This window comes from Rattus norvegicus, chromosome 4 (assembly GCF_021556685.1).
Source record: "Rattus norvegicus strain SHRSP/BbbUtx chromosome 4, alternate assembly SHRSP_T2T, whole genome shotgun sequence".
Classification (NCBI taxonomy): domain Eukaryota; kingdom Metazoa; phylum Chordata; class Mammalia; order Rodentia; family Muridae; genus Rattus; species Rattus norvegicus.
Genome location: NC_141537.1, coordinates 34,889,197 through 34,916,804, shown reverse-complemented (window position 1 = coordinate 34,916,804; position 27,608 = coordinate 34,889,197). Strand labels below are relative to the sequence as shown.

The 27,608-nt window shown below is 41.5% G+C and overlaps 1 protein-coding gene across 12 annotated transcripts in view; it reads right to left on the bottom strand.

The window, feature by feature from the left end:
* Dync1i1 (dynein cytoplasmic 1 intermediate chain 1) overlaps positions 1-27,608 on the bottom strand; it is a 313,021-nt gene that overhangs the window by 47,866 nt on the left and 237,547 nt on the right. For all 12 annotated transcript variants that reach the window (NM_019234.3, NM_001439344.1, NM_001439346.1 and 9 more), the window contains 4 exons: positions 17,114-17,260; positions 12,596-12,709; positions 9,876-10,009; positions 6,347-6,491 (listed from right to left, as the gene is read on the bottom strand). In NM_019234.3, the coding sequence (NP_062107.2) occupies positions 6,347-6,491; positions 9,876-10,009; positions 12,596-12,709; positions 17,114-17,260 (540 nt within the window). The remainder of the gene's footprint in view (positions 1-6,346; positions 6,492-9,875; positions 10,010-12,595; positions 12,710-17,113; positions 17,261-27,608) is intronic.

Genomic DNA, 27,608 nt, shown 5'->3' with positions numbered 1-27,608 from the left:
ATGTATTCTTGTAAACTTAAATACAGAAATCAGCTTCTGTATTTAGCAGTAGCTGGTTCTCAAGCCTACACAGTTTGCTCATCCTTCAGAATAAGGGGTTGATCCTATCTCTTGCAAAGAACTCTGGAATAAACACCAGTCCTTTCCTTACCATTTCTCAGTTCTCATTATGGATCCTTCCAGTTCTCTTTGCTCTACACACCGGTTAGCTAGACTTACTGTAACAGTTTATCCGGGCTCAGACAAGTCACTTTCCCCACTCTCTACCAGGTACCTCTCTCCTACAGCACCTAACATTTTCCCGTGTTTCAATCACCAGTATTGATCCACATTTTTTTTTTATTGTCCCTTCTCTTTAGACCTCAATGTACTCAGGTTTCCAAGACAGTATGATGACTGCACTCTAACCCCATTAGGTTTTTATGTCACACAAAACTGTTCAGACTTAGTTTCTCCAGTTATTTGACAAGTGTCCCAGTTAAGTAATTTAGCCTTCTCATACCTGTTCTATGAAATGGGACACTACTGTATCAGAGGTGAAGCTCTAAGGGACCGATAACAAATTTAAAACATCACCACACCACAGTATCACCTAAATAAATGGTGATGTGGGCTACCCAGGCAAATTAACTGGCTTTGTATCACAAAATTTCTTTATCGTTAAATTGTAATTAATTACCACATCATCTAATAAACTGAAAATTAGTATCCAGCACAGCTATCTCTCCAACCTCACTTCCCAACTGGACCCTTACTTTCTAGTCTTTGGATAAAAATGTCGGCTTATGGGTTCGTTGACTCAGCTGCCTGGAATGTAACCTGGCCCTCTGTTCATGAGGAAAACCACTCCAACAAAGTTTCTGCTTCACAGTGAAGTCTTCCCTGACAGCGGTTTAGTGATGAAACTTGATGTGGTCATGGTTGGGGCTGAGGATGGATGTGTAATGTGTTTTAATCTTGACTCCCTTCAAGCTACCCTCACTCTGCAGAGTTCCTAGTCTGAATTTAAGCCCTGCCCCACTTCCTCCCTCTTTTTAGGTCTGCACAGGAATTTTTTTTTTGGTAGAAATTTCTATTAGCATATATTTCCTTGATATTAGTTATCATAGTTCACTTCTTTCCAGATGTTTCCAACGTGCCCCCATCCCCATCACTGTGGGTCTCTCGTTCCATAGTAAATGTCCTTCCCCCCCCAATACGACCCCCACCCCAACCCCACCCCCCGCCTTGTCCTCAGCCTTCCTGTTGGTAGCTCTCTATACCTCAGTGGAATCCTAGACACACAAAAGAACTTCCCTTGCAGTCTTGGCTAAAAAGTTGACCTGGGTCAAGCAGTAGCTGTTTGCTATTGTGTCCTCTTTCCAAACGGTGAAGGGACTACATCACCGTTCGTCCATTCCAGGGAAAAGCCTAGCCAGGCACTTCTACATCTTTTGTGGTTTTTGCTCTCTTTCCTACCCCACTGAAGACTTAACCGCTGTGATCACGCTCTCCCTTTTGGCTCTGCTATAGTCAGATCTAGGTTGATCTGACCCATTCCAAAGCCAAAATGTCACAGCACCTTTGCCTTCTGTCTCTATGGTCTTCATATTTCCATTGACTTTCACTTTCACTAGGTTTCCACTGTGGGCAACTGCATTCTCACTTGGAGTTAGGCCAGTCATGAAGTACTACATCCACACATTCTACTTCCCAACAGCAGTGTCTTGCTGTCACTTTCCTCAGGTACTTCCTTCCTACCCATTCTTTAATTCTTGCTGGGCTTCCAGATGCTCATTCCCTTTCCTCCTCCTGTCTATTTTATTTCCTATTTTCATGAGCTTATAACAGCAAATGCCTTCTTGCTTCCAAGTCCAAGTCCCACGTTCTAGTTCACTTCTATCACACTCTGGCAAAGCTTCAACCCAGACTCCTCTCCCTCCCTTGTCTATGTCCAAATTTCTACTGCTGACCTTCATTGGTAAAAATCTGCTTCAAAGATAGACACAGGAAAATAGTGTTCTCTGACCACAAATGGTCCACCACCATCCCCAGAGCCCTTTGTGTTTTGTTTACACAGTTTGTTTCTTATTCATGAATTTTCAGAGCTGAAATATGTTTCCTCCAGAATTTCTACTTCCACCCAGCAGAGAGTCTCCTACTTTGTTAAGAAAATTGTCACTATCAGTGCTTGGTTTCCTCCTGTCACTAAGGCTGCTGGAATGTGTTTGTCCCTCCCAATACTTCCTCTCCCTGTGTTATTACAGAACAGATGTCATTGTTAGGGATACTATTGATGCTGACATGTTAACTAGCCTTTCTCCAGCATACACTTACAGATTTCGTTTTCTTCCTTTACCAGTCCTTCTAGTAGAGTAACATTGAGAAGCATCCTACAGTCTTTAAACAGTTACAAACGCAACAAAAACCAACCATTGTGGTGCATGTCTCATATGCTTGTCCAAGGGTGGATCAGAAGTTCAAGGCTAGACTGTTATGGGGTGATTTTTAAGGCTATCTCAGTCTATAAGAGACTCCATCTTAAAATTAAAAAGTCAAAAGAAATAAAGATATCCTCGGTGTTCCAGTAGCTTCTCACCTTGTACTCATTCCGTAATCTACTACAAGTTGTGTTCTTAACTCACGCTCCAAAGAAACTGTGTTTTCCTTGAGCACTGGTGGCTTTGGGTTGGCAAATACAGCAGGCATTTCACAGTTCTGAGTGTCTGTCAGTGTTATTTGCTCCTAGTTTTTCTTTAAATATTGTTAGAGAAGACTTCAAACATGGCAAACGTATATTGATAAGTGGACTAATGTCAATCACTCAACTTCAGTAATTACCAACACACATCCAATGCTATTTATCAGTATTCATAAGCTCTCCCTTTCCCAAATGCCTTATTTAGAGCAAATCACTGGCAGCAGTATAGAAAATATATTTATATTTTCTATAAATATTCTGGTATGCATCCCTAAAAGGGAATGCCATTTAAAATTATTATAATATCTATCATATTTAAAGATTCACGAATGCCATTAAATAGTAGTCATATGTCTTTGACAGCTTTCTAAACCTTTTAAACAAGCTGACAGTTTTAAGATTTGTGCACGATCCCTATTTTGAAATATCTGAAAAGTCTCAAGCTTGTTTTTATTTTAATATGTAGTTTCTATTTAATTTTTTGTTTCTTTTATTTTTGTTGTTTGTTTTAGCTTTATTCCAGTTTTTTTGTTCTATTTTGTTTTAATATATAGTTTCTATTTAAATTTTTGTTTTTGTTTTGTTTTCTGGTTTTGTTGTTTTTTGTTTTAGCTTTGTTGTAGAAATGAAATCCCTTGTGTTGTCAATTATCCCCCAGCCTGGCAGGGCCGCCTATATAGCTGTCATGCTATTTAACATGTAGCATCTTTGTTTCCTTTTGTATCTAATCTCAGAGAACTGGAGATTTATATGATTCAAGAATGATTGTTTTGTGTGAGCCCTCTATAAAAGTGACATACCTATTATCCTAATTACAAGTATTCTTTCTAATTTTTATAATATTGTTAGCCATAATTATTACTGGAACTATTAAGAGTTATGAAATAATACAATTCAAATATGTTTCATATTTCTGTATCAACTGGAACACACACACACACATGCGCGCACACACACACATACACACACACACACGTACCATTTAGTAACCTTGAAGCACAAGTCTCTTGGAAAAGACGAAATAAATGTATTATTCTTTCTCTTACTCATCAATTTTCAAAACGATGAGCTTACTAGTCTATTATTTTCCAAATGTGATCCTTAAATTTTTATGTGGACTTATTTTCTTCAATGCACCAAACAGTCTTAAACTATTCCCCTTAATAGTATTTCTTGGCCAGAAGAACTTACTCAGGCTGAGTTCCAAGTCCTTTGACAAAAAGCTTCATGGTAGTGGGCATCAAACTATATGTGTATCCTGCTTCAGACTGAGAATGAGATAGTCCTACTGGGTCCCTAGTTTACTATGGGGCCTTGCACTTAGAGAGCACAGTTGAAGACCAGGAAAGTCTTTACCATAGAGTAGCCATAGTTTTTAGAGCTTTCTTGAACATAGAGCAATAGGTTTTTCTAGTTAAAAGATAATACGTACCCCTAAGTTCTTACAGATATATCTAAATCAGGAGTGCTAGAGAACTGTTGCTTTACTCATGTCTCCATAGCTCCTTTCAACCCACTGATTATATGACAGTTCTCAATGACAGTAGCATAGCTATTTATTTTATATGCACATACAGACCTAGCAGTCAGAACAGTGGCAGTCAGTGCCTACCAATCATATTAATGCTAGAGCTGGTTTAAGGCAGTTTGTTTTTCCCCCTTGAAATATATAGCTTTCAGAATGTATCCCCAAGTGTGTGATGTTAAGGCCACTTGGAACCACTTCTCAGGATAGGGATTTTTGTCATCACTTTGAAGTACACTAAAGTAATTCAGATCATATTCTTTTACAAATTAAATTCCCTTATGAGTCAATTTTTAAGTTCTCTTATTTTTAAAATTAAGAAAAATACTTTAATGACTCCCATATCAAATGTATCAAGCAGAGTACATTCAAAGAAATGTGATCATTGTTTTTGTTAAGCACGTCATGTGTGTTGGTCATTGTTCAAAGTTTCAAAACTAAATAAATAGAAGAAATGACAAAGTACCATTCACATTTTTCTCACCTAGCTCTTCTAATTTAGATATATTTTCTAGAGCTCAATTTATAATAGTATGGAGAAGTCATTTTTTTTTCTATTTTTCCTCTCAAAGTGCCCTGTTAATGAAGACTTCCATTTTCTCCAGTCTTTTGTTCTCTGGTTAATCTTTCAATGGTTGTTCCCCAGCAGCCATCCTTTTGTGTTTTGTCTCATGTATCTGCAGCATGGATTCCACAATATGAGAATGGCTTGTGAGGGTTGGCAGTATTTTCAGATCTTCCCAAATGATTCCCCATGATGTTGTACAATTTTGCATTCCCAACAAGTACAATAATGGCTGGATGTTTTCAGATGTGAAATTGTTAGAGTCTGTTCACCTGGTATTTGGAGCCAGATTTTTGAATGTGAATTTCATTTGCGGTTCCCCTTTAAATGAGGTTGTGCATATTTTCAGACAATTGTAGGCCACATCTATCATCCTAACATTATTATCTCTCTGAAGACCCATGAGCATGCCTACAAAAAACTGCTTCTCTTCCACTGCTTGACATGTTTTCAGTTCCCTTCTCTGTTGCCACATCTCATGACTACCTTTGAGACACTCCTTCTCAGAGTCTCCATGCTTCCTTCCAGATCCTGTGACTACAACTGTCATTGCTCTTCTGACTGCTACTAGATATGCAAAACTGCAGCTCAAGCCTGTCCTGTCCTCTGTTCTTCACAGCATGACTTGCTCAAAGCTCCGCTAAACTTCCTAGGTATCTTAAGCTCAGCTTGTACAAGGCTTTCCCCTAACATGGCCTTCCTTGGGCACACTTCATCACATGCAGTGAAGGATACCACAGGTCACTAGTTCCTTTGTGCGAGGACATGTCTTTGTGGTTGTATGCATGAATGTGTGCAAGTGTGTGCTTCTGTGAAGGCCAGAGGTTGGTGCTGGGTGTTTTCTGTCTTGTCATTTTCTCTTACGATTTTGACAGAGGGTCCCCTGTTGAACCCCCAGCTTCTCATTTTGGATAGATTGGCATCTCCCTGGATTTCCTAGGTGTTGCTAATTCTGTCTCACAGTTCTTCCAGTCAAATCACTAATCACCCACTTCTGCGGCATTTATGTCCTTTGTAGTTCTGTCTGTAGTCATATTCTTTCCTTCTGTCCCAAACTTTCCAGCTACACCATTACTCTTTATTCTCTAGGCCATTGCATCTTTTTTTTAATGTCATAGTACAAATGACATTTGGTTTCTTAGTCAAGAAACCAAAATAGATGAAAGATACACAATCAAATAACAAGACAAATCATCCATTTTACCCCATAGCTATGAATAGTATAAGTAAATGCTACAGATCCTAGAGAGATTAACAGTACGATTTGTGTGGGTTTACACTAGTAGAATTAGTAAAGAAGGACTTTGGATTATGAAAAAAAATATATGATTCAACATTATTTGAAATACACACACACACACACACACACACACACATGATACAATTAACCTGTTTTCAAGTATAACTCAAATATTTATAGTAAGTATGCACTGTGAAAAGACCTGGGCAGATGGAGTTCCCCAGTAAGTTGTTTGGGTCTCAATGCCAGGTAACAGCTATTTTCTGCAACTCCTCCAGAAGGAAACATCTTCTCCCCCTGTGTATTACGGGACAGTTTCTATTAAGGGATTCTTACCTTTGTGGTCCACAGTTTGACAGTCCAGTCAAATGATGATGTGACAAACAGATGAGAAAAGTCGATGGGACCCACTGCCATGTGGCAGTTAATGCCTGTCACTGGCCCTTGGTGACCTTCAAAGACCTCACCAATGCCTGCTTTGCTGCAGAGAGCAAACATGTAGCATTTCAGTGACCTTTGCAAAGCAATGATTGATTACAAACAACAGCTCTCATCTCCGTATGTGTTAAAACAACTATACATAATCAGGAATGAAACTATTTACACAGCAATTTCAAGAGGAAGACATTGATGCTTAAGAAACTTTGAGAATTTAATAATACAATTTGTATCATTTGTCTATTTCCTGTGTTCTTACAGATTGTTATTGTTGAGAAGCTGTTAAAGTGAACCAAATGCACTTGAATTCCAGAAGCTTTCTTAGTTACGATGCAACAAGTCCTGAGATACTCAGGCTCCATTTGAGTGTTCTCTAAGAAGTTCATTGGTTTTACAATTCAATACTTTTTTTAAAGAATAGTTATTTATTCCTTCTAGGAAATTTATTAAGTTGACATGTCTAAAACGTGTGACATGAAAATCTTTGTTACCTCAAAATAATTCACGTGGTATCAATTTAATTTATAAAAATGATATGTTCATTTCACTAAAACTGAAAAGAGATTAGAGATTCATTTTGTAAGTACCATAAGGTATTTTACATTTTTTGCTGCCAAGTGTCTCATATACAATACTTTAGAAATATTTGTTGAAGCACATAACAAAAAAGAAAGACAAACTTAAGCTCCTTAAAAAAGCACACTCGAGAATAGGGATGCACATTTTAAAATTCATTCTTAGACATAGATTATTTAACCAAGCTAGGATCATTTCCAGTCTTTGAAAAATCATGTAGTCTGCATGCAGTCATACATAATTAGAAAACTTTTAGAACATATACCAAAAATATTATATTTTAAGAATCCATATGCATGAGGTTATAAGTATGACAAACATGTATGGATTGTAGAATCTCAATATTATGTCATGAATAGCAAAATTGAATTTGGTTATTAAAATATCTGAGCCCAGGAGAGCAGCAATAAATGTCAGCGTGCTGAGTAAAATTTAAGGAAAACACTGGTGAGTAGATGCCATGTAACAAGCACTCAATGGTTATGCCCAGGAAAATGGCTAACAATGCTTCCAACACAGGATCAGAAAAATGTGCTCTGATGACCATGAGTAGCTGATCTTTGAAGTGACCCCGGGTGAGATCTACTTGTTTTTAGCAGCATCCTGAAGGGATTTATATAGGGTTATAGGGTGCAAAGTGAAGACTTTGTTTAATTCGTGGAAGTAGATTTGTACCTATGTTGGGTAAAAGGTAGAAATCTCCCAGCTCTCTTCTGTAACCCTTAATAACCCATTTAACATTATGACAGAGCCAGTTCTGCTTAACAACCTCACCAAGATTTGAACTCTGTATTTCAGATGGATGGACCAATGTCAAAAGCAAAACCAAACTTTTAATAAAAGACATTTGTGGTGTGAGTCATAGACATTTTTTGCACAACAATGCATATTCTGGTCCTCCTTGCAATAGCCACAAAATAAAAATACCAAGCATTTAGAAAGTGATTCATTTAAAAAATAGGGAAAAAAAATCAGAGTTTACACTCCAGCTTTTAAACACCCAGAGTGTACACACCCAGGTTATAACTGGATCAGGTCAACCTAAAATCTGTCTTATTGATGCAGAGGAAGATGAAACTGTGGCTACTGTAGCTCACTGGACTCTGTGTGTCTCATATGGCATTTTATGAGTATTCCATGTATTAATGAACTTGTTAGCAATACTGCCATCAGCTCCCGATGACAAAAACCAGGTTTAAATGGTACCTGTGTATTTAGACTATCCAACAATGCTCTCTGTAGCTAGGAGGAGTGCAGAAAATGTTCGAACAGCTGAATCACTTGATCAGATCTTTTTATGTCTGGTGTATGGGCTTAGTCAAGTCTTATTATTGTAGAGATGTTGGACATAGACCTGTATAGCCTGTCTTCCCAGGTCATCTTTAAATCATCGAAGCAGGGCAAACACCAGTGGAAACATCACAGCTTGTGTGCTTAGAGTGCAAAAATTCATGTAGCTGAGCTTAAACCTAAATGCCCTGAGATCAGTGCAATAGATGAAAATCAATTGGCCAAGAACTATGAAAGTAAGAGAGAAGTTAAGCAACCCTGTGGACATAGGGACCTTTTCAAAAGATGTAAGGCCACATGGCTGGAATCCACTTCGGTGTTAATGGCTATTTTCAGAGAAATCTGCCAGTCTCTCCTAGGAACTGCACAGTGCTGTGTATATTTCATACTATTTCAACCCTTCTACTTGGTGGGAAGGTCTTAAGGTATTTCTTTCATTATTTAGATATTATCATTTCCTTTATTTCTTATTTGTATTTTCATTCCTTCTCCAAGTGCTAGGTACTGAGGCAGGAAATAAGGGATGAAATGGAAATAGTTTTGCAATAGAAATGTGGTGGATGGGGCTGGGGATTTAGCTCAGTGGTAGAGCGCTTACCTAGGAAGCACAAGGCCCTGGGTTCGGTCCCCAGCTCCAAAAAAAAGAATCAAAAAAAAAAAAAAAAAGAAATGTGGTGGATGAATGACTCATTGGAAAACAATGTGACAGATGCTACTGCAGATGTGTGTAGAATAATATGTAGACTAATCATATTGCTCCATTGGTAGACTGACAATGGTCCTCGCCTGCTCACCCTACTTCAGTTGTCTTGGTGGCTCTTATCATCTTAAGTGACCTTTGACTTTTGTATCAGTCCTTACTCTCAACAAGGACATTAACTCTTTTTTTTTTTTTCCGGAGCTGGGGACCGAACTCAGGGCCTTGTGCTTGCTAGGCAAGCGCTCTACCACTGAGCTAAACCCCCAACCCCCAGGACATTAACTCTTAAGCACCTTGCACTTTCCTGTATTCTTATGATGGTATCTGATACAGATTGAGTTCTTAGAAAACATCCTTAAATGAATGAACTAACAGAACAAAGTGAATTCTGTAAGCTATAATGGAAAGAGAGTCAGAAAGATTTCAGTGTGGAACCATGCCTGTGCTGGATGTTTAATGCGGAGAGTTTAGGCAAAGAAGTAAGAAATGCTAGTCCAAGTGGAGAGCAAAACAACCGAGTCGTGAAGGCATGTAGACTACTGGGCGGTTATTAATCTCTGCAGGACACATGGTTGGGGCTTGATGGCATGTGCAAAAAATGAGTCTGGCAAGGGATAGGGAGTGTAATGGGCTCTGTGAAGAAGTCAAACATTGTTCCTCAAGGCGATGTGAACTGCCCAAAGGTTTGTAAGTCACTAGGGATGCAGACAGATGTGTGCTTTAAGCTAATAAGGACTTGAGGTTGTGCATTGTGTTCTTTTCAGAAATAACTATCTTACAAAGCAAGGTGGTTATAATCTAGATGGCAAGATTTTGGAAAATGAGGACCAAGTCATCAAAAAGAACACAGTAAAAAATCACCTTCCATGACGACAAGCTGTGTAGACGGTACCTTCCTCACTGCCGACCACGAAGTTGTTGACATCTCCCGTCGGGAAGGCCATTCCTGTAACAGCCACAGGCTTGGACTTGTTGTACACCAGCTCCATGCTCTCCTACCAAAACATGTGGTGGTTACGTTCCCATCTGTCAACTCCTCACAATGCCAATGATAGCATGGAAAAATCATATGGCTAAATGGTTTGTTTGCTTTCCACCCAGTGCTACAAGAGACCCCCACTGTGCTAGAAGTCAGACTCTATGGCCCCTGACATCCAGGCCACTCTGTATCTCTTGTTTCAGGCCGGCTGGATTTCATCAGTATGTGCTGCTGCCTCCCCGGACAGGCAGAGATGACAGGTGAGAATTTTGAAACTAATGGTGCAGAAACTAAAGATAATACTGTAATGATTACACTTGTCAGCTCCAGGCTTTAATAAAACACACAATACCCTTGTATTTACAAACATTTTCAAAATCAATTGTTCGTGAGAATAAATGTCTATTAACATCAGATGTACTAAACACGTTTTCCACACGGGGATGGCACCGAGACCATGAAATTGTCGCTCACGTCATAAAAAAGCAGACCTCAACAGGAAGAGGATCTCATGAAGGGTGGCTGTTGGGTGTACAGGCTCTAAGTCCTTAACACACAGCACATGAGTCATTATTATGATAAAATGTTTTGTTAAATGGAGAGTTAGAGAGTATGTCAAAAGACATACACACTGCTGGGGGCTGGAGGGATGGATGGCTTAGTGGTTAAGACTATTGGCTGTTCTTCCAGAGGACCAGGGTTCTGCTCCCTACTCCCAAATCAGGGAGCTCACAACTGCCTATAACTCTGACTGGAGAGGAGCTGATGCCTCTGACTTCCATGGAAACCTCTGCCGCACACATGGCATCCAGTCACACAGACACATGTGACCTAAAATAAATGTCTAAAAAAGATATTCTGCTAAATTAAGTTTAATGACAATAAAGGATAAGTATCAACCATGCCCCTAATTATTCCTGGCTATTTACACCAAACAGCCTATTTTGTGTGTCTGAAGCTTGGCGCAAACTGTTCCTGGAGTTGTACAGGAACTCGGATTTTCCTATGAAAGTCGACCAAGCTATTTTGGCCACAGAGGTCATAAATAGGAAATGCTTGCTGACAGGATACAGTCGCATGGACCCTGAGGCCCCATGGGATACTGATCATTCATGGCATCCCTCCATTGAGAGCACTGCAGCATGCTGATGAAAGGGAAGGATGCCTCGACAGGAACACAGAAAACAGGAACATCTGATGTTCTGCCCTATCTCTAAAGTTAGCAGCAAAAAATGAATTGTGTGTTGGTAACTCACTGAGAGAAGGTGGGCCGGGGGGCAGGGGGAGGAGGGATAGGGGCAGCAATTGTGTGATGCCCCACTTGTCTCTGTTGTCCTTGGAGACCAGGCCATGAAATACCCTGTCTCCCAACAGAGCCAGGCGTCTGTGGGCATGCTAACAATAATAAAAACGGGCTCGGAGCTCCCACACCACTGGTTTAACCCAAACAAACACATGTTTAATCAGCAAAATGGGCAATTAAAACTTCCCAAATAGAGGGTTTGCTCTGATATCTGTTTATAATCTCTCTTTTAAAAGAGAACAACACATTGCTGAGGATTTTAAAGCGAAACCATAAACTCTCTGCACACAACTGCAGGTCTGTATAAAGACTGGCAAAACCAGGAAGCTGAATGTGAGCTGCGTATTAGCACTCCCTCCGTCCCCTCAAGTTATGTGAAGATCTTAGCTTTAGCATTCTCTACATCTGTAGAGACTTAAAGGAGGTTCTTTACAGCTTCCATATGTTCTTCTATATCTTGAAACTCGTGCTCTTCAGACACCAAGTGGGAAACGTTTCAGAGTTGTCATTCCAGGGGAGGGGACAGCAAATGGTAAGACTGAGAATTATCTTCTGGAAATTTTCTATGATTTTCCTCACACATCGGCCAAACACTAGCCTAGTGAATGCTTCCTGGCTTTAAGTTGGGCGAGAATGCTACACTTTTTCACCCAAAGACATGCGGAAAGCATGAGCACGTCTCCATTTATGCTCGTACACATGTGCCTGTCACGCGTGCATGCTCTGAAGGTGACACTCAGATGCCTGCCACCAGCCTTCCTTTCTGCTCCCGGGTCCTTTGGCTTCCATTGCTGAGATCAGCCGTGGTCTAGAGACACTGGAACTGGTTCATTTCCAACTTCTCACTTACTGAGCACGGAATGGCAGGAGCTCTGCTCGCAAACATTCCAGAGAGGAAAACAGGCGTTGTCTAGGGTACGGAAACAGTAAGGAAACAAGCGACAGACTGGGTTTCTGTTTTGCTGGGATAAGTTTCCTTCAAGGCAAGTTCCCAGGAAGGGCTGCTCTGCTGAGCCCCAACCTCATTTGCATTACTCCCCAGTGCTGTAGGCTGAGTAGATTCTCACTCCAGGCAACTTCTGTAATCCCTGTGCTCTAAAGTGGATTATGCCATTTCATTTGAAACTGACCTCAGGATTAACATACTGCAATAACGACATAATTTGTGGTAGAGGAAATAGGTTTTGGCTTCAAGGGCTGACTGCTGAAACCAGGCCGTTGGGCCTTTAGAAGATGTCTTCTTGAGCAGGCAGGTCTTTGAGCCAGAATACGTCAATGTGTAGGTTAAAACAAGCATACCTGTGGGGTTGAGAGCATGTCCAGGCTCCAGGAACACATTTTGCCATCGGTAGAGACAGTGATCAGGTTGTGAGCATTCTGGGTCCCAACAACATTGACACAGTACACAGGATGCTGTAAAAACATCAACATGAAGGGTCAGGTGTTGCTGCAAGGGGAAATGATTGCATCTGAGTATCAAGCACATTATTCGAAGACAAGGTCTACTAAATGACATCATCTGGCTAGCACAGGAGCGTCCAGTCATTTGCCGTTTGTGAGCTAATTTTGGGAAAAGTCCTGCAACTACTAGTAGTACAAATACTTACAGAGCCTCACCTTGCTAAACTGTACAACACAATAGAACAGAAGGAACCGAGAACGGATGAGCCTAAGTGGGACAGGAGTAAGTAGGGAGAGGAATCTGGATTACATGAGCAAGTCTATACACAGCATAGGTTCTAAACAATGTGACTATGAAACGAGACAGTCTTCAAAGGCATAGGACAGTCTTTGAAGGACGATCTAGTACTAAAAGTGGAGTTTAATGTGTTCTAGTCAGTCCCAAATATTTGATAGTACTGTCTTTAAAAAGCGGTTAATACACGTGATTTTAATTTGAGGAGGGGTATATTGGTGGTGGCTTTATTGTCATAATATCTTTAGTGAGATGGAATGGGGGTTCTCTCTCTTCTTTCCTTCTTTCCTTCCTCCCTTCCTTCCTCTCTCTCTCTCTCTCTCTCTCTCTTTCTTTCTTTCTTTCTTTCTCTTTTGGTTTTCTAAGACAGGATTCTCCATGTAGCCCTGGCTGTCCTAGAACTCTCTCTGTAAACCAGGCTGGCCTGAACTCACAGAGATCTGCCTGCTTCTTCCTCCTGGAGTGCCAGGGCCACCATCACCCTGCTAGGGCTTTCCTTCACGTTATTTCAAAATCTAAGATGAGAGATTTATTCTTCAGAATGCCAGTTAGAGATGTATGTAAATTTGGCCTCAGCCCTGACAAAGGTCACTTATGTATCCTGGGAACTAAGTAAGATGTACTAGCCATCAGAACTCTAGAAGCTGATCCTGTTCTGTAGAATTCTACACAGTAGGATAAAACCATCTGCAGCTGTTCACTAAACACAAAATGGAAGGTTAGCATACACAGAATCTCACGGCAATTGGGGTTAGATTTCAGGCATCTTAGCCAGGAGTGGCCAAACCACAGCTTACTTGAGGCTTCTCTGTGCAAACAGCTGACAGTTTAAGCCGTACTCTCGATGAGTTAGCGTCCGTAATACCTAGCCACAACTACAATGAAGCAATTTTCAATAGTCGGAAACTGGTATTACAGAAAGGATGGTTCTGAGACTATTATTATCATATAAACTCCTGGTCAGAAGGAACAGCAATAATCATTGAGTGTAGCTGCTTGGCTGCCTCTTCCTAAAACGTGTCCAAACTCTTCTGCAACACCTTTCTTAAAGGCCAGTCAGTGTTAGTCGGAAGTGCTGAGAATTTCCTCTCCAGTAGCAGGGGAACTACTCTCAGTGCATCTGAGTCGGAACAACACAACTATGTGAGTAGCTTTTCATTACTGTTTTATATGCTTCACGTTTAATCCCTCTTTCTTTAAGCTAGCCATCATTAATTCCTCCTGTTCTTTCTTAGCTACCTAGTTCTCAACATTTTCTTTCTTTCAAATATAATTTCTGTCTTTTATCCAAGTTCCCTAAGGGTAACGTTCTGAGAATGATACAGGACTATCTACTGACAATTTGCCTGTAGAGTGTGGAAATCTGTGAAGCAGTGGTTTCATTTTAATACACTGAAACATAAGTCATAATAATATATCACAAGAGTACACATGTTTTTTTGACCGTTCTATCCTCTTTTACCCATGTTAATGGACAGGTAGTAAGTAAGCCCTTATGTTTTTTTCATGCCATGTTTCTACTGATGCATCCCCATACATAGGTATTATGGCAATCCACACAATGGTAAGTACAACAGATATTTGAAACTAAATGTTATCTCAATCAAATTTCCAGCTAACAGGACTAGTTGGGAAGAGGCTGAAGCCAACAGTCTTTCTCAGGTCTTTAGCACTGTGTCATCAAACTTAACTCAGTAGCTACAGAGCCGGCCAAGGCCAGTGTAGAGACTAAATGGAAAAATGAATGTAATAGCTTTACATAAAATAGTAGATTTAATAAAACTGAAGAATATGTGTGAATGAATATTCAGAAAGTTGCTGTTTTGACTTATGGGGACTGGTCTCAGAAGACACTGCTCTGATGTAAGTTTCCTTTGTCCCTTTTAGTGAAAAGCATGCTTCATTGCTGTGAATTGAAGGGTACCTGGGGTCTTCTTTTCAAAGGAAGACTTAAATGGAACTTAATTAACCACCCAAACCCAAACTGTAACCAGTTCAGAAGCTTAACATTGCAGGAGGTAGAGAAGGCAGGTGAAGAGGAGTCACTGAGCCAAAGGATCACAAGTGGCCATCTCTATTCAACAGAAAGAAAAATGGCACGACCTCTACTGACTGGAAAGAAATGAGCGAAAAAGGCAAGAGTATAGCTGATTGTTTTCCATAGAAACACCAGATTGCTTTTTATTTAGTTTAGGAATAAATGTACTGCGAGGCAGAAGGATTTTTGTTTTAATTATGAGTTCCTGTTGTCCCAAATACATATGTGTGGTGGGTGTGAAAGGAATTAGCAAGTCATCTGCGGAGAGCTTTTTGTTTTTCTGTTTTATCCTGGTGCCAATCAGCCAGGCCATGATGGAAGCTGAAAGACAAACCCACAACAAACTATACATCGAGCTATGGACGGATTAGACAAAACACAGCAAGCGAGAGAAGAAGTCTGTGTTTTCCTTCCTAACAGAGATAATGCCACTCAGCTTGACAATAGCAGCTTTTACTCATGATGGTCTCATTAGTCATTACTTGGAGAAGGAATGGTAAGGCTTTGGAAGAACTCCTGAATTTGGAATCAACTCCCCTCCCAAGAAAAGCTTTTTTCCTAAATATTGTAACAGTTGGATTTATAATGTTTAAAAAATTAAAAGCTTCTTCCCCAATGCACCACACATCCACCGAGAGCCAAGGGATAGGTTTTATGCTACTTGAGGGGACACCTGCACTGGACTGGCCTTCTCCTGGGCCATAATTTTCTGTTATTAGTTTGGAGAAATAGGGTAGGTAAGATCAATTTTCCAAGATTCCCAAGAATCATTTTTACCTGCATGAGTCTTTGGCCCCAGTCAATCAAAATTAGAACTGACTTGACATTTGTCAGTTCCCATTTTCAAGCTTAACAAGAGCACGAGAATCCCCTCCGCCTTGTTTCAGCTAGGCAGCCAGCCACCCATTTTTCTAAGCTGGAATGGTTTTGTGGCCAGCAGATGAAACAATACAGCAAGCGCATTAAGGAAATTGGAAACAATGCTGGGACTGTATCCTTGGACGTAATTTAGGCATTTCAGAGAAGGGACATCAGCTACCCTGAATGTCAAGGTAGCGGCGATTGATGGAGACATGGCCGTCTCCTCGTCCCTCCTAACAATTGCTCTTCATACCTGTCATTCTCTTAAAGGAAATGACAGCGCAGTTGTCTTGTGAACACTATGCCGAACCTCTTCTACTAAATTATGGGTAATGGGTTTGCGATGTTGACTTTTAACCTTGGGGATTATATTGTCACTGTAGACTTTGTGTTGAGAACACCACACATTCCCAAATTTAAAGTCACAGTACTTTTTCAGATTGCAAATGGAGGAGGCATGCTGGCACACATCTCGAATACTATCACTAGGCAAGCTCCTTACTCTCTGTGGTCTACTTGGAAATCTATGTTTGCATCTCAATTTACCAACGGGAAGAGATTCTTTAGGAAGAGAGTTACAGGAAACCCGCCTCATGGATGACATCTGGAACATCATAGAGGAGCTTTCTATGTGCTCAAACGTAAACTTACAGAAAGTTAAGATTATTAATATGTTTCTCCGAAGTTAGTGCCTTTTCTATTTGTTTATTTGTTTGTTTGTAAATTGAGACGGGGCTTCTCTGAGAAGCCCTGGCTGTCATGAAACTCACTGTGTAGACCAGGTTGACCCTGAATTTAGGTCTGCCTGTCTCTGCCTCCAGAGTGCTAGGATTAAAGGCATGAATGACCACTGCCTAGCAAGCGTTTTATCTTCTGTAGTCCTGACCTGGAGTTCAATATGCAGACTAGGCTGGCGTCCAGATCTCATAGAGATCAATCTGTTTGTGACTCCTAAGTATAAAGTAATGCTTTTTTTAGACCACATTTTTTCAAAATAGGTTTTGCCATGTAGTACTGACTGCCCTCAACTTTTGATCCTCTTGTCTTAGCCTCTGGAGCGCTGGGTTAGAGGCATGAAGCATCATGCTTTAATCTACTGTTCACTGAGCCAAATTGTAGTTAGTTAAATTAGTTGCTTCGACCTCAGCCACACTGCCGTCCTATGAGCTGCTTCTCCTCAGGCTTGGGTAGCTCGCAGGGGTACGGTTGAAGCTTAACTTACTGTGTGTGCAGCGGCTGACAAGGGGGTCCTCTGGACAGGGGTTCTTCGATGACTGCGATTGTCCCAGAGGACAATCTGGCCTGAATAGGTGCCACCAACCACCAAATTAGGATGGAAACGGGCAAAGCAGACTGACATCACAGAGGACTGTGTTGGAGAAGGAATAGAAAACATAGTTAGTGATCATTGAATTGTCTGTTTTCTTCCTGGACAGAAAATCACTCATTAGACAAGTTCGATTCCTCCTAGAGGACACAAAGTAATGTTAATTTGACTTGGGAAATACATAGTTGGACACTTTATACACCAACACAGGAGTTTTTAGAGGTCAGCCAATGGCTTTCCTCCTTGAAATCTGAAATTTGAATTCTTAGCTATGTTGCCGAATAGGCATAAAACCTATCTGAAATACATCATTGTTCTGTGGTCTATGAATCTTGCACTATGGCCATTCCTCGTTTCTTAAATAAAATTATGACAGAAACAATATTAATTCCCCACTCAGGCACTGACCAAAGCAGTTCTGTACTCTGAGTGCAGCAGAGAGGCAAAGCAATTCTAGCTTCAAGAATTTTAATATGAATTTTATTTTATTTTATTAGCATAGTGGAGACTTCTAGGAAGTATCCTGACCTCAGATGGACCCAACCCGCCCCTCCCAAGGTTCCCTCGCCTCCCATGGACGTTCTCCGTGACCTTTTCCTGCCCACTTCAGACAAATGCTAATGTTATTCTTTGCCTATTTTAACAAGCAGTCAGAAATGAACCAACTCGACCATGCTCTGTCATAATGTCACAGTGTGGCTTCTGAAATTCCACAAAAGATGGCTCGGCACTGCAGTTCCTGTGAAACAAGTGGGTCAAGGCAGTTAAAGGCCGACAAGTCCCGCATCTGCTACGTTGCTCTGGATTCCTGAAGCACTTTCCATATTTTGCATGTATAAGCTGAAGTAGTGTTTTCAATAAACACATTTCGTTCCTTCAGTTAAACTCAATGTTAACAGTTGCCGAGAACTTACTCAGTACAAAGAAGGCGTTATACCAAGAATGATGTACATAAAGGCACAGTGAAAGGCCTCAACAGATGTGTGCTCTGCCAAAGTGAGTGGAAGACATGGGATCAGATGAGCAGAGCCACTGCTAGGGTAGGCGGTGGCTTCCTGTAAAGTAGGGCAAGGTGCCCCCTGCCCCCACCACAAGGGCAGTCACGTGCTTTGGTAAATAAAGAGGAAGATAGAATTTGTTTATCTGTTGTGTACCCATAGGTGTGTACACATAGGTGTGGTCTCTCTCTCTCTCTCTCTCTCTCTCTCTCTCTCTGTGTGTGTGTGTGTGTGTGTGTGTGTGTGTGTGTGTGTGTGATTGTGAAGTAGCTCAAGGTACACAGAAGATTACATAATTCTGACGAAGATGAAGGCAGTGGATTGGAAAAAGCAGGGTACTTTTAAAGACTTCATGGAAGGGAATGTGTTAGACCTCGAACTCTGGAAACTTGAGTAGGTACAGAAGAAAAGAAATGCACTTGGGAGCAATGGGATAATAAGGGACAGCTGAAGGCTGTTGACCAGTCCGCTACCTGACTGAGACGGAAGGGGCTGTGAAAGAAGCAAGATCTTCAGCACTCAAACATCAGAATGTTATAGTTGATAAGCAGGCAGAACAGTGATCAAGGGAAGAGCTGTGACTTGTCCCTGATGTGAAAAGTGCCCTTCTTTTATAATTTTCTTCCTTTCTTTTCTTCCTTTGTTTTCTTTACTTCTTTTCCTTCTCTCCCTCTTTCTTTTCCTTCCTTCTGTCCTTTTTTCATTCTTTCCTTCCTTCCTTTTCTTCTCTTTCTTTCCATTTGTCCCTTCCTCCCTCCCCACCCTCTCTCTGTCTCTCTCTTTTGGTGTTTTGAGATGAGGTCTCACTATGTTGCCTTGGTTGTCCCAGAACTCACTATGAAGACCAGACTGGCCTTGAACTCACAGAGATCTTGTGTTTTTGCCTCTCAAGTGCTGGAGTTAAAGGCATGTACTACAATATTTTGCACAAAACTGTGCATTTCTTAATAAGGACAAAAAACTAAAAACAGATCTGGGATCTGCATAGGACTCTCTAGTCAGAAAACGTGAGGTGGAAGCAAGAATGCAGACTATGTTTCAATGTCATGTTTTCCTGGTTTGAATGATTTTCAGTTCCAATTCCTTGAACACAATTCGACAGTGAACATGCCCATGCTCCAATCTGGTTCTCATAAAGGCCAAGAATAACTCTCAATAATGATGCTGAATTAAAGAAAAAGAACATAATGCTGGTCAGCTTCTTGTTTTACACATCCCACAGAAACCGTTCTTAGTTTTCAATTGATGAAATTCTTATGTTCCTTGAGCTATGTTGGAAACTTAAAACAAACAGAAAAACCTTCAGATAGTCTTAAAATCATTCAGGTGGTATCACCAATTGAATTTACCAAATCAATAGGGATAAAGGAATGTCATTCAATTGGAAAAACCCGGAATTCAACCACTTGATTGCTTCCGTGTTTCAGTTAAGTCCCAGCAAATTCTCCTGCAAATCTCACAGAGTTTGTTGCTGGAATGAACTGGAGAATGAACAGTAAGAGGTATTTATGAAACCAACAGACGGAGCCAACAATGGCTTTGAATCCACTCCACAGGCTGGAACTAATACCTGCTCTCCATTCATTCACTGGCCCTTACTTCATTCATTCATTAGACAATTAGCACTGAGGTCTGCTGAGCCATTTTACAATGTTCCACGTATCGGAGAGCCTCATCTGGGATCCAGGGTTCTATTTACCTTCAGTGAACAGTCAACACACAGATTTCATGATATCATCAAGAGAAATAAAAGCACACATACTCATTTTCATCAGATATTTAGTAAATGAGGTATAGTTATGTTAATCGTTTTTCTCTTATTTCATGCACATCAATCATAGCACATTTGCATTGTGTGATGATTTACATAAGTGCACATTCTACAAACGTTCTATCATCTTGTTGCGCATCTGTCTCTATCTACCTCATGACAGGCTTATGTATGAAAAGTTCTACAAACATGTCCAGGTTTCGCCACATGTGATATGAAAGTATCTTTCATAGGGAAACACAATGGCAGAGTGATCTTCATGGTGTACAGGTAGAGTTTAGTTAGAATTTGGTTATTTCTTGAGTAGTTCTTAAGCCCACCGATGTTTCCGTGTGATGATAGCAAACATTTGTGCTCACTTAAAGACTAAAACTTGGTCTCAAAGCCTAGGCTCCTTTAGTCTCTATCCACATTCCTGACAGTGGGAATTCCTCTTTAGATTTGGGGATTTTTGCATCAAGCATCCTGGGTCTTTGAAGCATCTGCATGTCTCTCTTGTGCATACAGCTACTGACTTAACTGCTGTTGCTGTGGGGACTGTCAAGGAATTTCCTAACTGCCAGTGGCAAGCACAAATGGTGACATCACCTTCCCGCTTACAGCTGTCAGGTAAAAAGTAGGAAAATGTATCTCAGAAAAGGTGCTTGACATGGCTAAAAAAAGAGGAAGGGTGGGGGGGCTGGAGACATGGTTCAGCAATTAAGAGCACTGGCTGCTCTTCCAGAGGACCCAGGATCGTTTCCCAGTACCCACATGGCAGCTCACAACTGTCTATCTGTAACTCCTGTTTCAGGAGATCTGACACCCTCACACAGACATACATGCAGTCAAGTCACCAATGTATATAAAATAAAGATAAAATAAATATAAATAGAATAAGGATTATTTATTTATTTAATTTTGATATCCTCATTTTTAGCAACACATTTTTCCCAAAGACAATTATCTTGGAAAGCATTTTTTATTAATATTAATGTTACTTTAAATTTCACCACTTTCCTAGGCATTAAAGCTGTATTAGCTTAGTTCTCTAACACTGTGGTAAGGTATTATTAAACGGAGACTAGGAAAACTTCCGCAAGAAAATGTATTGGAATGAGGATGCCCTTTGATTTTCAGGGCTCTATAGGAATATGCATGTAGCCCAATGCAGTGACACATACGTGCTTACATACAGCACATACGTGCTTACATTGGGAAGCAGAGGTAGAAGAATGAGGAGTTTGAGGCCAGCTCTACATCATCAGAGCTGTTCACAAACAACCAAAGAAATCAAACACACGTGTGTATCAATATTCTTACATTTGAAAATTCTTACTTATTGTATTTTATTCTTTAAAGTGTGAGGGCCTTTTCTTTGAACAAAATATGGACAGACTTTACCAATATTAATAGAGTAGCTCCTGAGAGAGAAGCCGTGATGTTGGTGAGAATTTTTGGACAATGTTAGCTGCTTCATCAAAGTAAATGCTCCTGACAATCCAGCTGAACCCTGTTTTTACAAAGATCATGATTTCATTGATGTGGCCATGTTGTTGGGTCAAACCAGAGGCCTAGAAATATGATAAGCCTATATGTTAAAAGCTTGATATAAAACTGGCGACCGTGTATATGTTCCACACAGAGACCGAGCCACAGTGGAAATGTGCTTCCCAACAGGACACACGTCACATTTTGTTTATTTGAAGAATACAATTCCTCTCAAATCAGAAGAACAAACATCCCAGCACTGTGTCTGAGGAGCAAGCCACCCCCATTGACAAGTGTTGGTTTTTTCACCCATACACTCGCCCAGACTGTTGAAGAAATGTCTTATTTTTCCAGCCTTAGGCAGCTTGTCTGGTTATAGCCATCTCTCTGCAAATTAGCCCTTATCACCCATGTGGTCTCAAACTCCTCAACTGATGCTCCCACTCGAGAGGGCTACACATCCTCATCCTCTCTTTCAAAAGAACTGCTGTTTTGCCCCTTTCCAGGGGGAATTCCAAGGGGCGGAGTCTCCTCTTTGAGCATCTCCCTTCACTCACAGCGCACCGCTGCTTTTAGTTCAGTCAGCCCAAATTCTTCTTCAAGTGGCTGTGGAGGCTGTTTTACATTTTGTAGAGCTAATCTAGGCCAGCTTAGAGATCAGACTCCCCCCTTAACCACAGACCCATATAGCGAGGGTGAACAGCCTTTGGTCACTGCTGTCTGGGAAGCTTGCCCCCTAGGTTCACATTTGATCTGGCTCCCTGTGTCCTTCTGTGGGTGGCAGTCTGCCCACTCCCTAGCCACCATGCCTGGGTGGGAGGGATAGGAGGTCCTGCATTCAAAAGCCTCTCCTATTTCAAGTACCATCTCTTCTGGGGGAGAGGTCGATCCCCAGGGATGAAATGGCCATATTGTTGCCAGATGCTGTCTAATGGTGGCTGACATTTTATTTGCCTTAAAGTAAATGCTTAACTGCCAGAAGGCCGTTAGGCAGACAGATTCGATCCTGCCGGCTACCACTGAACTAGTGTGCATTTCTGTAAGTACCTAAGGAACTCGCGGAGGTATTTCCTTTGTTAATGGCAGCACGTGTAATCGGAGAGTGTTGCTACCAAAGGCTCACGTGTGGAAAATGTGAAGGTGATGAGGCTCCCAGGAGACAGGAATTGACACTCACATGGATGGGGGACAAGGGTCCTTTTCCAGATTCATGTCTCTTCCAACCCCCACTCTTTCTCTGACAGTCTATCCTGGCACATGCACTCTCTTATTTCAAATTCTAAGAGGAACGGCCATATACACAAACTTGTCAGTTGATTGTTGCTGAGATCTCTCTGGCAGACATTGAGTTAGCTGGCTTGTTAGTTCTCATCTCGGTTTGCACTGAAAAAACCATAGAGCAGCTGACTTTTGAATTTGACTCCTTCAAAATGGAGAAGCCACTCATCCCAATAGGCTGTTTGGGAATTCTTTGGAATTGGCATTCCTTTCACTGGTGAGACCCTCGGTACAGAGCAGGGGCTATGCAAAAGGCAGGAGGCAAGACTGCAAGCCCTGACAAGAGTGTGGAGAAAATGGAGTGCTCACTACAACTGCCAGGGGGGAGTGAATGAAATGGTGCAGCTTCTCTGCAAACCCATCTAGTGACTCCTCAGAAGTCTGCACAGTTCCCACGTGACCCAGGAATTCCACTCCCATGGGAATACCCAGGATCACTTAATACAGAGATTTACATGAAGCCCTATACACCAATGTCCATAACTGCATTGCTTCTAACGGAAGAAGGCAATTGAAATGCCCACCACCAATGAGAGGGCACAAACAGTGTGGTAAGTCCTTGTGAATGTTGTTCAGAAATACAAAGGCATGAAGCACCATGCAGGCTTTAATATGGATGAGTTCCGAGAGTCATATTCATGTGAGAACCAAGCCAGACAAGCCACACAAGGATAAGTGACAGTTACACATCTTTGGAAAATTTGTTAAAGAGGCACAAAATAGATGATACATGCAGACGTATGCTGTATTAGTCAGGGTCCTCTGGAGGAGCAGAACCAGTGCAATGAATATGCATTTACACCGTATACATGTATGTGGAGTTACTAAGTCACTTAAAATAGTAACCACAGTCTAAAGTCATGTCTAAGAGGCTGAGAACCTGGTAGTTAAGTCAATCTTTGAAGCCGCATGCCTCAGCAGTCAGAGTAGTCCCTCCCACAAGAGCCATCTCTCACTTGGGATGTGAACGGGTGTGACGACCAGTAGTGACTCAGTGCTAACTCGTTTTCTGCTTCTGCCCTCGGGGTGTCCAGGCACATTAGACTGGACTTCAGGGTGTTAGTTCAGCCCAGTGGGTTCCAGGAACTCTGTTGGTGGTGAGGGAGTAGAGAAACAGTCTTCTCTGAGACGGTCCTCAGTGAAAGAGCTCTCTTTGGCTGAGGGTAATATGGGCTATATAAGCCTTGGAGAGTGGGTTGGGGCTTTTGAGGTGAATGTACACCATTAGCTGGTGCCAAGGCAATGGAAATGTTTCCTTTGCACGAAGAAGAATTCATGGTGCTTACAGGGTATGTCCTTATAGGGAGACAGGAGGTCAAACCTGTAATTTGGCTACCAGGCTACCTCAAGGGTAGCAGAGATGGGCGGTTTGTACAGACTACAGGCTGTTGTGGTTTGCCCTGGAGTTATCTGTATTTTGATGCTAATTCCACTGCCCCAAGGACAGCAGCCCTGTCACTTACTCAGGAATCAGGTGACTTCACCAGAACCTTCTCCCCATTGAATTTGTAAAGTACAGGTGAGGGGCAGGTACAGGATAGAAGGAAGCCTGTCATTGGAGGAGAAGGAAGGATGGGCGGAAGAGACGTTTGAAGGAGGAGGAAGAGACTAGGAGAGAGAGGAAGAGACAGAGAGAGGACTGAGAGAGGGGCAGAGAAGCCGTGGTAGGACAAGATGGCAGGTGATGTTAAGATTCTGCTCTGTGTATTTACAGGTTGTTATTAATGTTCCTAAGGGATGGATGGTACCGGGCTCTGTATGTTTAGGTGGGCAATTATATCTTACCAATTGGATCTAAGATTATTGTGTTGTGTCTTCTTTTATGTGAGGCTTTGAGTGTAGAAAAGTGTGTGGATGGGATGTGTTTCTGCCCAGATATCTAGCAAGCATCTTGGGGCACCGAGGTACGGACCAAGCAGGTAAAAGACAACTCTACTTTTTATTTTTATACATTTACAAGAACAACATGCTCCAGGACATACAGGCCCAGAGCAAGGAGAGAACAATCCTACTCCCGCTAACAGTTTCATGACGAGATTTTGGGGTTTAGACAGGCCTCAATCTTTCACTTGCTCACCTCAGTGGGGTGCCCCAGTATTCCCAATATTCCCCCAAAGCCTGGAAGTTTCCTAGATACCAGCTGTTCCCTAGTCTGTGATGGAAGACTAGAAACACTGCTCTGGCTGTCAAATAGGGCAGCAATAGCACTAAGGCAAATCAACTCCGGGAAGAGGGAAGGCCATGAGGAAAGGGTAAGACGCTCTTCTTCCTTTTGCACTACTGTTTTTATCTGAGCTGCTACCAGGAGGTGCTGCCCACAATTGGAATGGGCCTTCTCACATCCATCAAGGCAATTGGTGTGGTGTTTCAGGTGAGGCTCCCTAGCAATTTGTGGTAAGCTGACATCAAACCCAACCATGATGCATGGTATGTGAAATATGAATCATTTTCAAAGAGTGCAGACATGTTTGCAACCTACCAGCTTTCTCATCTCTGGAATAAACATCTGTATTGCTGAAATTGCTGTTTGTTCCGGTAATTAGTCATTGTCCTTGCCTTTTTTTTTTTTTTTCTGAGCATCACCTCCAGTTTCCATGCTCAAAGAAGCGCTAACATGGAGAGGAGAGTTAGCAGAGTCCTTTCTAGGCCCAAGATCGGAATTTCTGCTCTGACAACTGAACCTTAAGTATGTTGGTTTATCTGTATATATGTTTATGTTTGTGATCATACATATGTGTGGGTACGCTGTAGGACGATGTCATTATGCAGCAAGGTAGTCAAGGATAAGGTGAAGCCTATCATTGGATGAGAAGGAAGGGTAGGCGGGGAAAATCTAGGAAGTAGCGAGAAGGAGGAGGGGCGAGAGGAATCGGGGTGGAGACAACGGAGGAAAAGGATTCTGATCCAGGTGGTCTAGGTCAATTTTATCTTGTCTAAGTGGGTGGTTTCAACCATTGTTAATTGACAGTGAATTTATTCTGTGGATGTATTGTGGATTGAGTATTTAACATATAAATCTAATTGCTAAATTACAAGTCTCTGGAACTTTGATATATCGGGCTAAAGAGGACAGTGTGTGAAAGAAAATGGTTGAGAGGCAGTTGGAGCATGCGGATCTCTTCCTGAGAACCCACAGGGCCCGCAGAACTAGATATACGTGGGTGTACCAGGAATGGTAACTACCGCCTAGGGGACCGTGCAGAGAGGGAGGATAAAAGGGAGACAGCCAGGAGAGGGCGGCTTGCAGACTGCGTGGTAGAGTAGCAGCCGGAGTGAGCAGATCTGGCTTTTGGGAATTGATAGAAAATGTTCCTTTTTCATTTATCGGAACAGTACACAAATATACAGCAGCCAGAGGTCAACAAAAGAGTATCTTCTTCAACCATTTCTTCAACTTACAATAATAATAAAATTATAATAATAATCATAATAATCATCACTTTCATCATCATCATCATCATCATCATCATCAACAACAACAACAACAACAACTAGCTGGCCTGGCGAGCCTCTGCAATGTCTGCCTGCAGAGTACTGGGCTTGTAGACACATAAGGTTGTGTCAGGATTTTTATATCAATGCTAGGGATCTGAACTCATGTCCTCAAGCCTGGGCAGCAGGCGTTTTTACCAACTGAGCAAATTATAGCCCTTACTTTTGACACACCATTAAGTTTATTTTTAAAAATGGTCAGGGCTAGAGAGATGGCTCAGCAGTTAAAAGCACTGGCTGTTCTTCCAGAGGACCTGGGTTCAATTCCCAGCACCTACATGGCAGCTCACAACTATCTGTTACCCCTGTTCCAGGCATTCAGGCATGCTCACACAGACATTCATGTGGACTAAACACTAATGCGCATACAAATAAACTTGCAAAAAATTGTGAAACTTTCCTGATGTAAGAATGATGGCCCTAACAATTCGAAAGCACAGACTTTGGTGGCACTGAATAGATCATCACAACATTTTCTTATCTCTGTAACTTTTCATTATCCCCAGGGAAAACGACATTTCCATTAAAACAGATTTTCTGTTCTCCCTCCTCCTCTTTTACCTCCCAAACAGTGACTTTAAGTTCTGCATATTAGTGGAATTAACGGTGGAGTAGGTGTCTTATTTCTGCTATCATGACAACCTCACTGATGTCCATGTGGTAACACATGTAAAATGTCCTACCTTTTAACTGCTGAATAATAATCCATTGGCCTATGGATCACTTTTGTTTTATTGATTTTTCTACTACATTTCACTTGCATTGCTTCTCCCTTTGGCTTTTGTGAATAATGTTTCCATGAACATGGGCAGGAAGATATCCCTTTGAGATGTGTGTTTAATTTTTTTCTTTCCTTTATTTTTTTTCTCCATCTTTATTAAATTGGGTATTTCTTATTTACATTTCAATTGTTATTACCTTTCCCGGTTTCCAGGGAAACATTCCCCTAACCCTTCCCCCTCTCCTTCTCTATGGGTGTTCTCCTCCCCATTCTCCTCCCATTATCGCCCTCCCCCCAACAATCACATTCACTGGGGGTTCAGTCTTGGCAGGACCAAAGGCTTCCCCTTCCACTGGTGCCCTTACTAGGCTATTATGTATATGAGTACACTGTAGCTGTTCTTAGACACATTAGAAGAGGGCATCAGATCCCATTACAGATGTTTGTGACCCACCCTGTGGGCTGCTGGGAATTGAACTCAGGGTCCCTGGAAGAGCAGTCAGTGCTCTTAACCACTGAGCCATCTCTCCAGCTTCATGTGTTTAATTCCTTTTGCTTTTATTTGTATGGAATGATGGGGTCTATTGCTGGGGTTCTAGTTGCAGCTTTTTGAGAAGCTATTCTGTGTAATAGTTTTATCACTTTACATTCTATAATGAA